Here is a 14,049-nt window from a genome sequence, read left to right as displayed (position 1 = left end):
AAGGTCTCTCTGAAGAACTATGGAATCAGTTGCATGATGTGGGAGACCCTGAAACAGGAGCGCCCAGCATGGCATGCCTTCATCAAAGAAGGCGCTGTGCCTTATGAGCAATGCAGAATTGCAGTAACTCAGATGAAATGTGAGATGTGCTAATTTAGAGACATCTACACTCCCACTATTCTACTTGTGGTAGAGCCTTCTGATTTAATATTGGTCTGATTGATTTAATATTGGTCTGATCAGTCATAGTTGGACACATTACACTGTACCTTAACCCTAACATAGTAATTGATTTTGAGAGAACGAAGGAAGACAACCACCACCAAAGTCCCATCTTCTTCAAGAAGCCTTTCCAGGTCTTTCTTAATATTAGTGTCTTCTCTCTGAGATTATCTCCAGTTTATCATATATATATATATATATATGTATATATATGTATATATATGTATATATGTATATATATGTGTATATACACATATATCTTGATTGAATGTAGGTGTTTGCATCTTGTTGCCCCCATTAGGCTGTGAACTCCTTGAAAGCAGCTCTGTCTTTTGTATCTCAAGCACTTAGTCTCTGCCTGACACATAATAGGTGCTTAATAAATGCTTCTTGACCCAATTTCTTTTTTAAAAAGTCAGATTTGATTTTGATGTGGTATAATGAAAAGAGCACGTCCTGTACTTGGAGTCAGAAGATCTTAATTTTAATTCTGGCTCTGCCATTACTAGCCATTAGGTCACTTAACTTCTTAATCAAGTCACTTAACTTCTTAGGACCTCAGTTTCCCCATCTGTAAAGGAGGTTGAATTAAGTTCTTTTTATTCACTTCTAGCTCAAATAATCTTTGATTCTGTAAGATCTTTTTTTTTTAAGAAAATTTTATTTTCTATTCCAAATTCTTTCCCTTTCTCCACCCTTCTTCTTTACTGAGAAGGCAAGAAACAATGCCCATTGTACATATGAAGTCATTAAAAACATTTCTACATCAGGCATGTTGCAAATAGAAAGTAAGAAAAACAAAGGGAGAAAAACCGCTTGAATTCCATCAGTTCTCTCTCTGAAGATGGATAATATTTTTCATCATGTGTACTTTAGAAAGGTCTTGGATTGACATATTGATCAGAGTAGCTAAATCTTTCATAGTTGCTCATCATCACAATATTGGTGGTATTGTGTACCGTGTTGTCTGGTTTAGCTCACTTCATTTTGTATTAGTTCATGTAAGTCTTCGCAAATTTTTGAGAAAGCACCCTGCTCATTGTTTCTTATAGCACAGTAGTATTCCATCACAAGCCTATACTACAACTTGTTAAGCCATTCCCTAATTGATGGGTATTCTTTCAATTTCCATTCTTTACCATTACAAAAAAAGTTGCTCTAAATATTTTTGTACAGTTAGGTCCTTTTCCTTTTTCTCTGATCTCTTAGGATTTTTTCTCTGAGCTCTAGTAGTGGTATTGCTGGGTCAAAGGGCATGGGCAGTTGTATAGCCCTTTGGGCATAGTTCCATATTATTCTCCAGAATGTTTGGACCAGTTCTAGCTCCACCAACAGATATGAGATGTATCTTGAATGATAGCTAATTTTAAGATAGACAAAGGAAGAAAATTAAGAGGCAAAGGTTGGAAGTTAAATAATTGGTTCTTTTTTCTGTTACAGAACTGTTTAATGATAATTGACTAATTTAATTAAATACTTTCTAAGTTATGTTGTAAATGAAGAAAATATTTTGTTCATGCTTTTTACCTTCATTACAAAATACTGTTTTTTAAATATTTAAGTCTGCTACCAGCATGGTGATAATATACTCTGTCCTTTGGGAGGACTTAAGAAATTATGAATGATAGAAATGCAAAGTATTATTGCTCATCTCACATTTGTTTAAAGTCATTTAATATGTTATATACCACTTAAAATGACCATATCTTTAAGAATTAATTTTTTGTTTACAGAAGAGTCTGTAGAAGAATCAGTTGCAATCAATATTGCACAAATGGAAAAACGTTTACTACATGGCTTAATTCAAAATGTTCTCCCGCATGTTGGCACGTCTGTAAAAACTTTAGTACTGGCATATAGCTCTGCAGTTTCCAGTAAAATGGTAAGTATCAGTCAGTATCATTAGATGGTTATGAGCAAATGCCTTTAGTAGTAGTAATAACTTTATACAACTGGAAATATTCAGTCAGTGAGTTGGTATAGATTTGTTTTTGTTTTAAGTATAGATTTGGACTGAAAATCTGAAGTTCCTTTTAGCTCTGAAATAGTATAAATATGTATGTCTGTATGTCTTAGTGAGCAGAAAGTTGAGTTTAAATCATTGTTATAAAAATACCTATTCTCTTTTGCCTTAGAATCACAAGCCTGAATGTTTTACTTAAAAATTCTTATTCCTTCCTTTCCTTCATAGGTTAGACAAATTTTAGAGCTTTGCCCTAACCTCGAACATTTAGATCTTACCCAAACTGACATCTCAGACTCTGCATTTGACAGGTAAGTTATTTTTCAATTTTCAAATTATCCGTATTATGAAAGTAATAATTTTTTCTTTTTGTAGTTTACCCAGTGATTTAAACTGTGATTTGTTTTTTATCAAGATATGTACCATTTGAATTTTAATACCATTGGAATGTTTTGGTCTAGGTAGATTGTTAATTATTTTTGTAATTTAAAAAAAGTTATTTGACTAATAAGCTTTTAACTTTATGTTGTAGTTGGTCTTGGCTTGGTTGCTGTCAGAGTCTTCGACATCTTGATCTCTCAGGTTGCGAGAAAATTACAGATGTGGCTTTAGAGAAGATTTCCAGAGCTTTGGGAATCCTCTCATCTCATAAAGGTGGCATTCTGAAGACTTGCAGAAACAAAAGCACATCGACTACATGGAGAAATAAAGACATTACCATGCAGTCTACCAGCAAATATGCTTGTTTGCATGATATAACTAATGAAAGTCTTGGCAAAGAAGTAGATAATGAACACCACTGGACTAAACCTGTTTCTTCTGAAAATTTCAGTTCTGCTTATGTGTGGATGTTAGATGCTGAAGATTTGGCTGATATTGAGGATGCTGTAGAATGGAGACATAGAAATGTTGAAGGTCTTTCTGTGATGGAAACAGCATCTAATATCAGTTGTTCAACTTCTGGTTGCTATAATAAGGACATTGTTGGACTAAGGACTAGTGTTTGTTGGCAGCAGCATTGTGCTTCTCCTGCCTTCACATATTGTGGTCATGCATTTTGTTGTACTGGGACCACATTAAGAACTATACCCTCACTCCCAGAATCTTCTACACTCTGTGGAAAGGCAACAAGGACTAGACAGTCTGTGGGAAAAGACTTACTTTACTCTGGGAGTGAAAAATCTGATCAAGAGACTGGACGTGTACTTCTTTTTCTCAGTTTATCTGGCTGTTATCAGATCACAGATCATGGTCTCAGGTAGGTAACTAATTGTAGAATGTTAGGAAATAGCAAGAGCTGAGCCAGAACTGTTCAGTTCAGAAGTTCTGATGAATGTTGAGATAATATAACATGGTCATCAATAGTATCAAAATGTCTACTGAAGTCTACCGAAATTTGTGGCCCCTTCCAAGATGATCTGTATTACAGGTATGCTGTGTTGTGCGTAATTTATGTATTCCTGAAAATTTATTTGTAAGTTCAGCCTGCATCTGGTTGAATCCTTTTGTAATGAGCAAATACTTTTATAGTGTAAAAATCACCTTAAACTATTTTCTGAATAGTATTTTGTTTATATTAAATTGGCTATACTCATAACTGAATTACCAATCCAGGTATTATGTACTTTAGTAAGAAGGGTTAATGCATTGTATGATGGAGGACATGCTGTGAAGGGCCCTTATGTGTTGGACAGTCTCTGAAAGCCATAATTCCTATTATAACTTTCAGGATCAGTTTCTAGATTGGAAGTAAACTAGCCCTGGTTAAAGTTTGTATTCTGTGTTTGGTCATAATATACTAGTTTTCATGTCTGAATGGGCGTACAATATCACTCTTTGGTAGTGAAGGTATTTGTGATAGACGTCACAATATTTATATTTTATTTGAGAAAATATTTAACATTGTTGATAACTTAATTTTTAAAAAAAAATAGTATTTTACTTTTCTCCCAATTACATGTAAAGATAATTTTTAACATTCATTTTTGAAAAATTTTGAGTTCTGTATTTTCTCTCTTCCTCCTTTGCCTTCCCCCTCCCTGAGATGGTAAGCAATTTGATATGTGATACGTACTCAGTCTTACAAAACATTTCCATGTTAGTTGTGTTGTGAGAGAAGACACAGTCCCAAAGAAAAAATACAAATAAAGTGAAAAATAGTATGCTTTGATCTGCATTTAGACTATCAATTTTTTCTTTGGACGTATCAGTAACTAAAAAAATCATTGCTTGAACTTAAATGTTTGTGGTTAGATGATAAGATATAGTTGAATTTTCCTTGACAGAAGTATAGAATAAATCAGAGCAATTAAAATAGCAGTCTGAGGGAGACGTAAGCTTGAACTGAGTCAATTGGAACTGCTTTGTGCTAATCTTATAAATTGGTGCTGTCTGTTATTTGAGTTACACTTGAACATCCCATTGCAACCCTATGTTGGTTGGTTGATTACCTTGGTGTAAGAACTAGTGGATGTTGAACAACTTATCATTGTTTATTCAGTTTAGATTTTTGAAAATTACTATTTGCTGAAATGGAAGTCATTTAGGCCTTGGGCAGAACAGCTATTGAAAACAAATGTATGTTTTAACCTAAAACTTTACTTGAGAGCAGTTTTCAAAAAAGTCTTGTAGTAGAAAATACTTTTAAAGATGCATCCAGATCCACTATTGAAATTTATCACAAGCTTAATTAGAATTATTTTGCAAGATAAAACACACTTCTTGCCACTCTACACACTGCCAAATTAATTTTACATGTGCTTTGATGTTCTCTAATCCATTATTTGTAGAGCTGTAGATATAAAGAAATGCCTTAAGCAAAAAGCAAAAGACTTCTGTTTCTCTTGAGATAATCCTTTTATTTTTCCCTGATCGACATGTCAATTGTGCCAGAGTTTATCCCCTTTATTAACACCTAAGGATATGGAAAATATCTTGAAATTAATTTCTCAGTAGATATCTTTGCCTCCTTTTTAAGAAAAAAGTCAAGATCACCTTTTATAATCCTGAATCAAGAATTCTCTTTTATCGCCTAATCCACACTTCAGAGTCCCCTATGTGACTTCTTTCCTTTTTCCAGTTTCTGAGGAAAAGTTGATCTTTTTCTTTGCTAGGGTGTCACCTTTCTATATGTATCTGTGTCCCATTTTCTCATCTCTTCCAGGAGCTTTTCTTACTGATAATTCTCCTGCTTTGTCTTCCCCTTTCCTCTCTTTCCCTTCCCTCTATGAAATTGAACCTTTAGTACAATTTTACATGACAGTACCAGACCTGTCTTGTTTGTGTCTCTTCTGTGTATTTTTAAATGTTTCATTGACATAGTTTTCACTTTCCTTTGAATGATTTCCTTTTGTTTCTTCCCATCCACTGTTTTCTTCCATACTGACTATAATGTATAATCAGGTCTTTCTTGTTCTAAAAAACAAACAAAAACATATGAAACTTCACTTGAGCCCATTCTTCTACACTTCTCATCCTTACCCTCCAGAGTAATTATCTTCCTTCCTAGCTCAGGTTTCCAGCTTAGTTCCAACATATATTAATTCAGAAAACCTCAATTCTCTCCCCCCACCCCCACTAGTGATTTAATGTCTTCTCCTTCCTTAAATTATATTGTATTTATTTTTGTACATGGCATATCCCCTCCGGAGAATGTAAGTTCCTTGAGGTCAAGTATTGGTTTTTAAAGAAAAAGTTTGTATGCCTTGTATATGATAAATGCCTAATAAAGTTGTTGTTGAATTGAGATGTCGTACTGGGGAATGAAGACTGGTGTTCCAGACAGAGGACACTGGGAATTTAATCCTGCTACTACCTGTTAATCACCGTGATCTTTGGCAAATCACTTAATGTCTTTGGGTCTCCATTTCTGTATCTGTAAAGTGAAGGAACTTGATGGCTTCTAAGGTTTCTTCTACCTTTCAGTACATGATCTTATACTCAATTTTTGGTATTCCTTTCACAGTTTCCTTTGTGTGCTGCTAGGCACACAGTGGAGATTGTTTTGTTTATTTTATTTGTATCCAGAGTAGTACCTGACATGTAGTAGATGCTTAAACACTCATTGATTGATTGATTAATAGATTGGCAACTTTAGTTATAATAATAGCCCTTTAAACTATGTGAGACATAGGGACAGACATTTGCCCACATGAGTAGTACCATCCAGTTTTGTGTGAGTGCTTTTGAGATGGAATTTTTATTTTAAAGTTTGCTTTGACTTTGTATCTGCAAAGGAAGTTTATTTGCAGAGTATAATATGTCTGAAGAGGTATGTGTACCAGTTAGATAAGGAAACAGATTCAGACCTCCTCTGTTTAAGTTCATTCACCTAATACAGTATGGTTTATTAAACTGGGATTTAAGACCCAGTTTCTTATATATAAATCTAGTGTCCCATCCCTTTCCCAAGTATTTCAGGTAACATTACCTCTGTGTCAGGAATAAAAACTATCTCAGAAAATTTAATTTTCTCTGGTAAATAGCAAATGACTTATTTTAAACACTTAAGTACTTCAAGGTTCTGTGATTATTAATAAATGAAGCACTTTTTCCATGCTTGCTTGGTGATCTTTCTGAATTAATTTGGCCCAAACTGTTCATTGTGGTGATGAACTTCTCTGAATTTGTTGTTTAGTCGTTTCAGTTGTGTCTGGTTCTTTGTGACCCTGTTTGGGGTTTTCTTGGCAGAGATATTGAGGTGGTTCCCCATTTCTTTCTCCAGCTGATTTTACAGATGAGGAAACTGAAGCAAACAGGATTAAGTGACTTCACCTAGCTAATAAGTGTCTGAGGCCATATTTGAACTCAGGTCTTCCTGACTCCAGTTCTGGTACTCTTATCTACTGTAGCTAGTCTGATTGGATGACAGACAGGCACTCATTCTTTTAGTTACTCCATTGATATTTTTGAAGCCTTTAATTCTTGGTTGGATCTATCAGAACTAATATTCTGCTTTCGTATATGTAGCTGTAGAGAACCCAGCTTTACCTGCATGCCAAGGAATGAGGCATCAGAGGATTGTCCTTGCAGTTCTTGTTAAAATTTGAAGTGCTTCCTTTTTGCATAGAAATAGTTTCTGTAGTATGGAATGTCAGTCGTGATGATTGTTGTTTACCTATTGCCCATTGTAGGGCAATAGGAATTCTTAAACTATTCTTGCCAAGCCTTCAGAGATTCAGAACTGCCACTGTTGTGACCAGCACTCCCTGCCAGGTGGGAAATTATATTGAATTAAAATGTATTTCCTTATCAAAATTTTGGGGAATGTATGTGAGTAAATTTTAGATTTTATATTTGATGTGTTTTCAGATACAATATTCCCTTTTTTCCATCTTTATTTTTCTAAATATTTGCATTATACTTTTGTAATTTTATACGGCTTCCTCAATCATAGCTCATTATTTTTATACTGCTTATATATATATATATATATAATTTTTTTTTTTTTGGCAAGGCAGTTGGGATTAAATGACTTGCCCAGGGTCACACAGCTAGTAAATGTCAAGTGTATGAGGCTGGATTTGATCTCAGGTCCTCCTGACTCCAGGGCCTGTGCTCTATCCAGTGCGCCACCTGGCTGCCCGTGCTTTTATGTTTTTCAATCATTTTAACTTTTAATAGATTTCTTAATAAAAGTTGTAGTGCTTATTTTAATTTTGACAGCAGAAAATGACTATAAATCACAGAATGTGAAAGCAATAATTTTTTTCTTTAAGAACTTTGAGTTATTGGAATATATTTTGCTAATGCAGGTTAGGGATTTACTTGAGAGATCTTGAGAGATTAAATAGTTAACTTGAATATGTTGCCTAAAATCTATTTTAAAAGGTTTGTTTTATATATGTGTATATGTTATATATATGTTCATATATATGTATGTGTATCTCTATATCGATACTAATATCGATATAGATTTATAGACTAAAGCTGTGATTTCAACACTGTAGTGAGCTCCTAGCAAGCAAATTCTTCTATGAATGTAAATCAACACTTGCTCTGAAACTTATATAGTCTTAGAGTAAAGGTTCTTAACTTGGGGGAAAAAATTATGTCTTTATTTTAATATAACTAGTTTCCTCTATGATCCTGTGTACTTTATTTTTTGCATTTAGAAACATTATTTTGAGAAGGAAGGTTAATAATTTTCACCAGAGATCCAGAGTCCACAATACATGAAAGGTTAAGAACTCCTTTCTTAAAAGAGTAGCCTGGGACATTGAGTGGTTAAGTGGTTAAGTTACTTGTCAATGGTCACACAGCCTGTATATGTCAGAGATAGTTCTTGAAAGCCGGTCTTCTTGACTCTAAGGCCAGTTCTGTGCCTAGTCCACTGTGCTGGCCTCTCAGTTTTATAAATATTGTCAAAATCTGTTAATTTCTTGTTTCCATGGACGTTATATGGAAAAATAAATGTAAACTTCAAATGATCATCAGAATTCTTGCATAATTCTCTTTTGGATAGTTTAATGTGATTTGATTATCTCTCTTTTAACAGGGTTTTGACTCTGGGAGGAGGACTGCCTCATTTAGAGCACCTTAATCTATCTGGTTGTCTTACGGTAACTGGTGCTGGCCTGCAGGATTTGGTCTCAGCATGTCCTTCTCTAAATGATGAACACTTTTACTACTGTGACAACATTAACGGTAATGTTTCTTTTTTTTAAAAAAGTGAGCTAATTAAAAGTTGTGCTTTAAAAATACTAATATTTTTGCTTAGTTGCTTGGCTGTCTTTTCACCAGGCTATCTTCATTAACTTCAAATTCATTTCTTTACATTTTGGTAAACTTAACACTTAAATTTACATTTACTAGCTTCTCTTAAGGTAAGTTTTACTTGTGAATAAAAGATAACATTAATTATAAGCTATATCAAATGTTATTGAAGTATATGGCAATTTAAGTATTCAAATTGGTGGATGTTTAGAACGTGTTTGTAATGTAGGAAGGGTTATAAGGGTTTAGAAACATCTGGAGCATGGCTTGGGGCACTGGACCAAATTTCTATTTCCTAGTTATTTCTGTGGTCCTCTTACAGTAATTAACACACCCTATCCTTAACCCCTTTGCCTCCACTGGCAGCCATAACTTTGTCTCTGAGCTGTTATAAATAAACTAGAAAACATTATTTGAAAAACAAACATAGAATAACATAATTTAGAGTAAAAAAGAGCCTTACAGATCACCTAATATGATCACTGTGTTTTACAGGTGAAGAAATAAACCAAAAGGGTCTTTCACCATTCAGCAAAGTACAGTCAGGATTCAGATTAACATCTTTTCCCTTGAACAGTGGACAACTTTTTTAAATCCTTGGAAATAGGAGGTGCACAGGGTAGAAAATTTGCTCACAACTTGAGGGTGCATCACAGTTTAAAGAGCAGCAGAACAAATCTGTCTTGGGAGACTACGTCATAGGATTCTATTGATTCAGTTTTGCTCTTTGAATAGTGGATTTTGATTGTAGGAGGGAATAGGGTGGTGCTTGAATATCAGTTTAGGATACCTGAATTCCCTGGGATTACTTTGGAGTTAATTAAGATCCTTAAAGGATTCCTGACCCTTAATTCTCTCTACTAGAAGGTCTTCTGTTTTTTAAGATTTGGAGGATTTGTAGGGTAGCTTTAGTTGTCCCAGTCTGGTACTGAGACAGATATCTAGGGTCATCCTAGTGACATTTAAAATTACTCTAAAGTTCCAGATTTAGATTAAAGTGATTAAGTACTTTAAAAATAACAACTAAGATTCAAGTAAAAACAAATAAGACAAGCCAATTGACCGCAGCATAAGTTTGCTATTTATAGCTCACCCCCAGATTCCCCTCTTCTCCCTCTCTCCCCCCACCCCCCAATTAATAACAGGTAGTGATTTCTATTTAAAAGCAACTTAACTTTGAAATGTGATTGACCTCCTGGATGCATGGAGGATGTGCTTTGGTGTTATTCTTATTTAAATGGAGGGATAGAAAAGTTAGCAGATAAAGAGATTTATTTAAGTGGTTTCTGAGACCAGTTCAGTAATGTTGGTGTCAGAGCTTAAGTGGGGTGGGGGAATTATTCCTTTCTTTTTGCATCAAAAGTAATAAGCCAAAAAGTATGGTTTAATATTAGGGGCAAGCTGGAAAGGCAGATGGGCACCTTGGATTCTCGATGGATGAAGTGGAATTTTTAGTTGGAATCCATTAAGTGTGAAGATATTTTTGATATTAGAATAACTTTATTTAGTGATCAAAAATTAAAAGGTCTTTTGCTTGTTACAGTATTACTACTGTACTTGTAAATTCCATGTGACTTTTGAAGGATAATATAGATGTTTTAATTTTTTCTCTTCCTTAAAAAAAAAAAGCCCAGACTATAAAGAATAGGAATTTAAAGCAACCACTGATATTATATATAAATATTTATGCAGATCATTATATATAAATATATGTCTTATTGTTGAGGTTCAGCAAATTAGGCATAACAGTTATGCCTTTGAAGAGAAATCTATTTACAACTATTTAAGTGATGATGACTACTATCCTCATTAAGGGTTGTTGTGTATGGCATTAATGAAGTAATAAATTGTTCCTATGAATATTGCATTTATATGTGTAAGATATTGCGATACAAAAAGATATAACACAGGCCACTGCTCTCAAGGGTATGATGAGAAGGAAGAGAAAAATACGAATAATTGTTATGGTGGGACAGTGAACTAAGTTTTAGTAAGAGGTAGATAGACTTTTACCTTAAGAGGGATCAAGTAAAGCTTCACGGAAGAATGACATCTCATTTGGGCTTTGAATAAAAATACGTACACACACGTATATTTGTATGTGTATTTGTGTATTTATATGTGTATAGTGTTCTATGTTTTTCAAAACACATATTATTTCATTTAACCCTCAGCATAGTCCTTGAGGGAAGGTACTGTAAATTATAATAATTCCATTTTACAATGGATGAATGAATACTAAATGCACATTTGAAGTCAAAGCACTCCCAAGTTTGAATCTTTTCTCTACCAACTACCTGTGTGACCATAGGCAAGTCAGTTAATATCTCTAGTTTTCAACTCTTTCATTTGTAAAATGAGAGGACTGGAGTAGATGACATATAAAGTCAAATAGACTGAGCACTAGATCTGTGATCCTATGACTGCTTAGTCACTCATCTAGTTAAAAAAAACATAAGAACCTATTTAATGCCTAACCTTATGCTCTGTGCTGGGATAAAAATATGAAAGTGAGCCAGTCTCTACCCCCAACTTTGTTCTAGTAAAAGGAGAATAATGATGATCAGAGAAAAGAAAGCTTTGTTTTCAGGACTTAGAGTAATGATAAATAGTATCATAGGGTAGATTATCATTCCCTTTCTAGAGGCAGTGGTAGTGTTGATTTGATTATTCTTTTAGAGTAAGAGATTCAAAGCACAGCCATTGCGGGGTGGAGAGCAGTTTTTGGAGGAGAGATGGCAAGATGATGAATGTGAAACATACTAACTCAGGTTCTTATCTTGGGGTCCATGGTTATCAGTGGGCTGTGAACTTGGGTGAAAAATGCATCCTTATTTCAATATAATTGGTTTCCTCTATATTTAAAAATATCTTAAGGAGTCTATAGGCTTTACCAGACTTTCAAAGGGGTCCTTCATACAAAAAAGGTTAACCTTAATATAATTAGATAGTGTGTTAGGTGAGTTTAATCAGGACGGCTCTGCCCTAGAGTGAGAATTCGAAAGTTGAGGGAGTTAACTGCCCCAGGAGAGGATGCATGGTCTATGGAGATTTTATTTGGTGGCGATAAAGGGGCAGTGTTGGGCCGATGAGAGTCAAAATTTGAACCCACATTTTCTTGACACCGCATCCATTACTTTTTGCACTGTTCAGTGATGCTTCTTTAAATCTGAGTGGGTAGGTTGGAGCCAGATTATGGAGGGAGGTAGGGTTAGAAGGCCAGTTAGGGGATAATAGTTTATTTAGTGACCCTTGGGGATTTAAAGAAGATTTTCAAGTAGAAAAGTGATATCATTAGGAACATTACTGGGACAATGATATTAGAGTATGGATAAAAAGAAGGTAATAGAATGAAGAAAAAAAGACCAGTTAGTATAGTAACCCATTACAATTGTTTAGGCAAGAAAGTAAGAATATCTGAGCTTAAGTTGTAAACACTTAGCAGTTTTCTATTACCTTGAAAAAAAGAAGATCCATACAATGATTCTCTTAATTTGGTCATCCTTGGGAGGCAGTTAGCCAATTTACTGACCTTAAATATGATATAGATCTTAATTTGTTTCTACAAGTATATATATTTGTATATGTTTATATATGTATAGTTATCTCTTGACATTTGCAGGGGTTAGGGGTGTAGGACCCTCGCAAGTGTGAAAAACCATAAATAACTTTAGGTCCCACCGTAAGCCTTTATTTTTAATGATTTTGATAGTATTTATTAAACACACAAAACAAATAAAATAGCACATTGCATCCATAAGGAAGTTTTACACAAGAGAGGTTAGTATCTCACATGCTATGCAGAGTCTTCAAAGCTGCCATTGTATCTGTAGCAACTGCTTTCCTGATTTCTGTTTGTGAAAAGTATGCAAGATAGAAGGATCACTGCTGGAGAAAATCATGTGACTTGAGTCTGGGTGGTAGACAAAGAGGAGACAGTCCCAAAGAGAGTGTGTAGCCTATAGTTCTTTACCACACTGAACAAAATTTAGCTGTTAATTTTTATTGTTATTTTTTGGAGGCAGTTAAGGTGAAGTGACTTGCCTAGGGTCACACAGCTAGTAAGTATTTGAGGCTGGATTTGAACTCAGGTCCTCCTGATTCCAGGCTAGTACTCTATCCACTGTACCACAAATTTTAACTGTTAAATTTTATGTATGCATATGTATTGTAGCAAATGATAAAATAGATGACTACTATACAGTATTTATGCATTTATGACTTCCTAAATTTTGTTTCATTTTCTTTACATAACCATGTCATCTGAAATTTTCCCTAGTGTGCCACAAATCTCTAAAATTTCCATTTGATGGGCAACCCACAAATACCAAAACCACGAACGTGAAACCATGCATATGAAACTCGTGAATGTTGAGGAATGACTGTATATAAACACATTAGGAACCCCAAATTCAAAGAGACTTCAGAAGTCATTTCGTTTAAAACCTTAATATGGAGTGATCAGAAGCCTGTTTTGAAATTTATTTGGAAGAAAATTAGAAGAATTTTATATTCCAGTTTGGGAAAATTAACAGGGAATACTTTTTACACTTGACATTGAGAGAAGTTTAATTGATAATTACATAGGTTGAAATTTGTTATAAAGGCATAGATATCTTGACCATAGGAAAGTTTTTTTTTAAATTTTTTTTAGTCAGTTTTTTGGAGTCCTTTTTTCAAGAGCTTTCACCTTTTCTAGACATTTCTATGGAAAAGATATTTGTAGTTGAAGAAAAGTTCTAGTATCTCAGAATTATAGAAAGAACTGGAAGAGATATTAAAGATCATTGGTTGGGACACTGAAGTCCAGAGAGTTAAACTGACCTTTTTTAAGATGATATATAGCAACAGCTAACAATATTATAAAATTTAAATTATCACATAGTATTGTTAGATGTAAAAATATAACTTTTTAATATTGAGTCTATGTAGACACTTTCTATCTTTATGATAGTAATTCATTTTTACAAGTTTAGCTTATCTGATATTAGACTTTGGTTTGATAAACCTCTTGAAACAATTTAGATGCTATTTTTTAGGGGTCCATATCTGTGATTTTGATCTAAAAAGAATACTACTACTCATGCTGATTAGCAATATATTTCTAATTTAGCATCTGAGAAGTTAAATTACTTACCCATGGTTATGCA

At 34.1% G+C, this 14,049-nt stretch overlaps 2 protein-coding genes across 2 annotated transcripts in view; one reads left to right on the top strand and one right to left on the bottom strand.

Annotated features, from left to right (window-relative positions):
* The window catches only part of FBXL5 (F-box and leucine rich repeat protein 5), a 55,369-nt gene that overhangs the window by 32,171 nt on the left and 9,149 nt on the right, over positions 1 to 14,049 (top strand). Inside the window, exons 7-10 of the mRNA XM_027836464.1 lie at positions 1,956 to 2,104; positions 2,414 to 2,496; positions 2,718 to 3,443; positions 8,682 to 8,830. Of these exons, the coding sequence (XP_027692265.1) occupies positions 1,956 to 2,104; positions 2,414 to 2,496; positions 2,718 to 3,443; positions 8,682 to 8,830 (1,107 nt within the window). The remainder of the gene's footprint in view (positions 1 to 1,955; positions 2,105 to 2,413; positions 2,497 to 2,717; positions 3,444 to 8,681; positions 8,831 to 14,049) is intronic.
* The window catches only part of CC2D2A (coiled-coil and C2 domain containing 2A), a 163,170-nt gene continuing 153,340 nt past the window's right edge, over positions 4,220 to 14,049 (bottom strand). Inside the window, exon 36 of the mRNA XM_027836462.1 lies at positions 4,220 to 5,599. The gene's annotated coding sequence lies outside the window, so the exon portion shown is untranslated. The remainder of the gene's footprint in view (positions 5,600 to 14,049) is intronic.

This window comes from Vombatus ursinus, unplaced genomic scaffold (assembly GCF_900497805.2).
Source record: "Vombatus ursinus unplaced genomic scaffold, bare-nosed wombat genome assembly UNPS02014818.1, whole genome shotgun sequence".
Taxonomy (NCBI): Eukaryota; Metazoa; Chordata; class Mammalia; order Diprotodontia; family Vombatidae; genus Vombatus; species Vombatus ursinus.
Note: the sequence above shows the minus strand (reverse complement) of the source record. Positions and strands in the feature narration are given on the sequence as shown.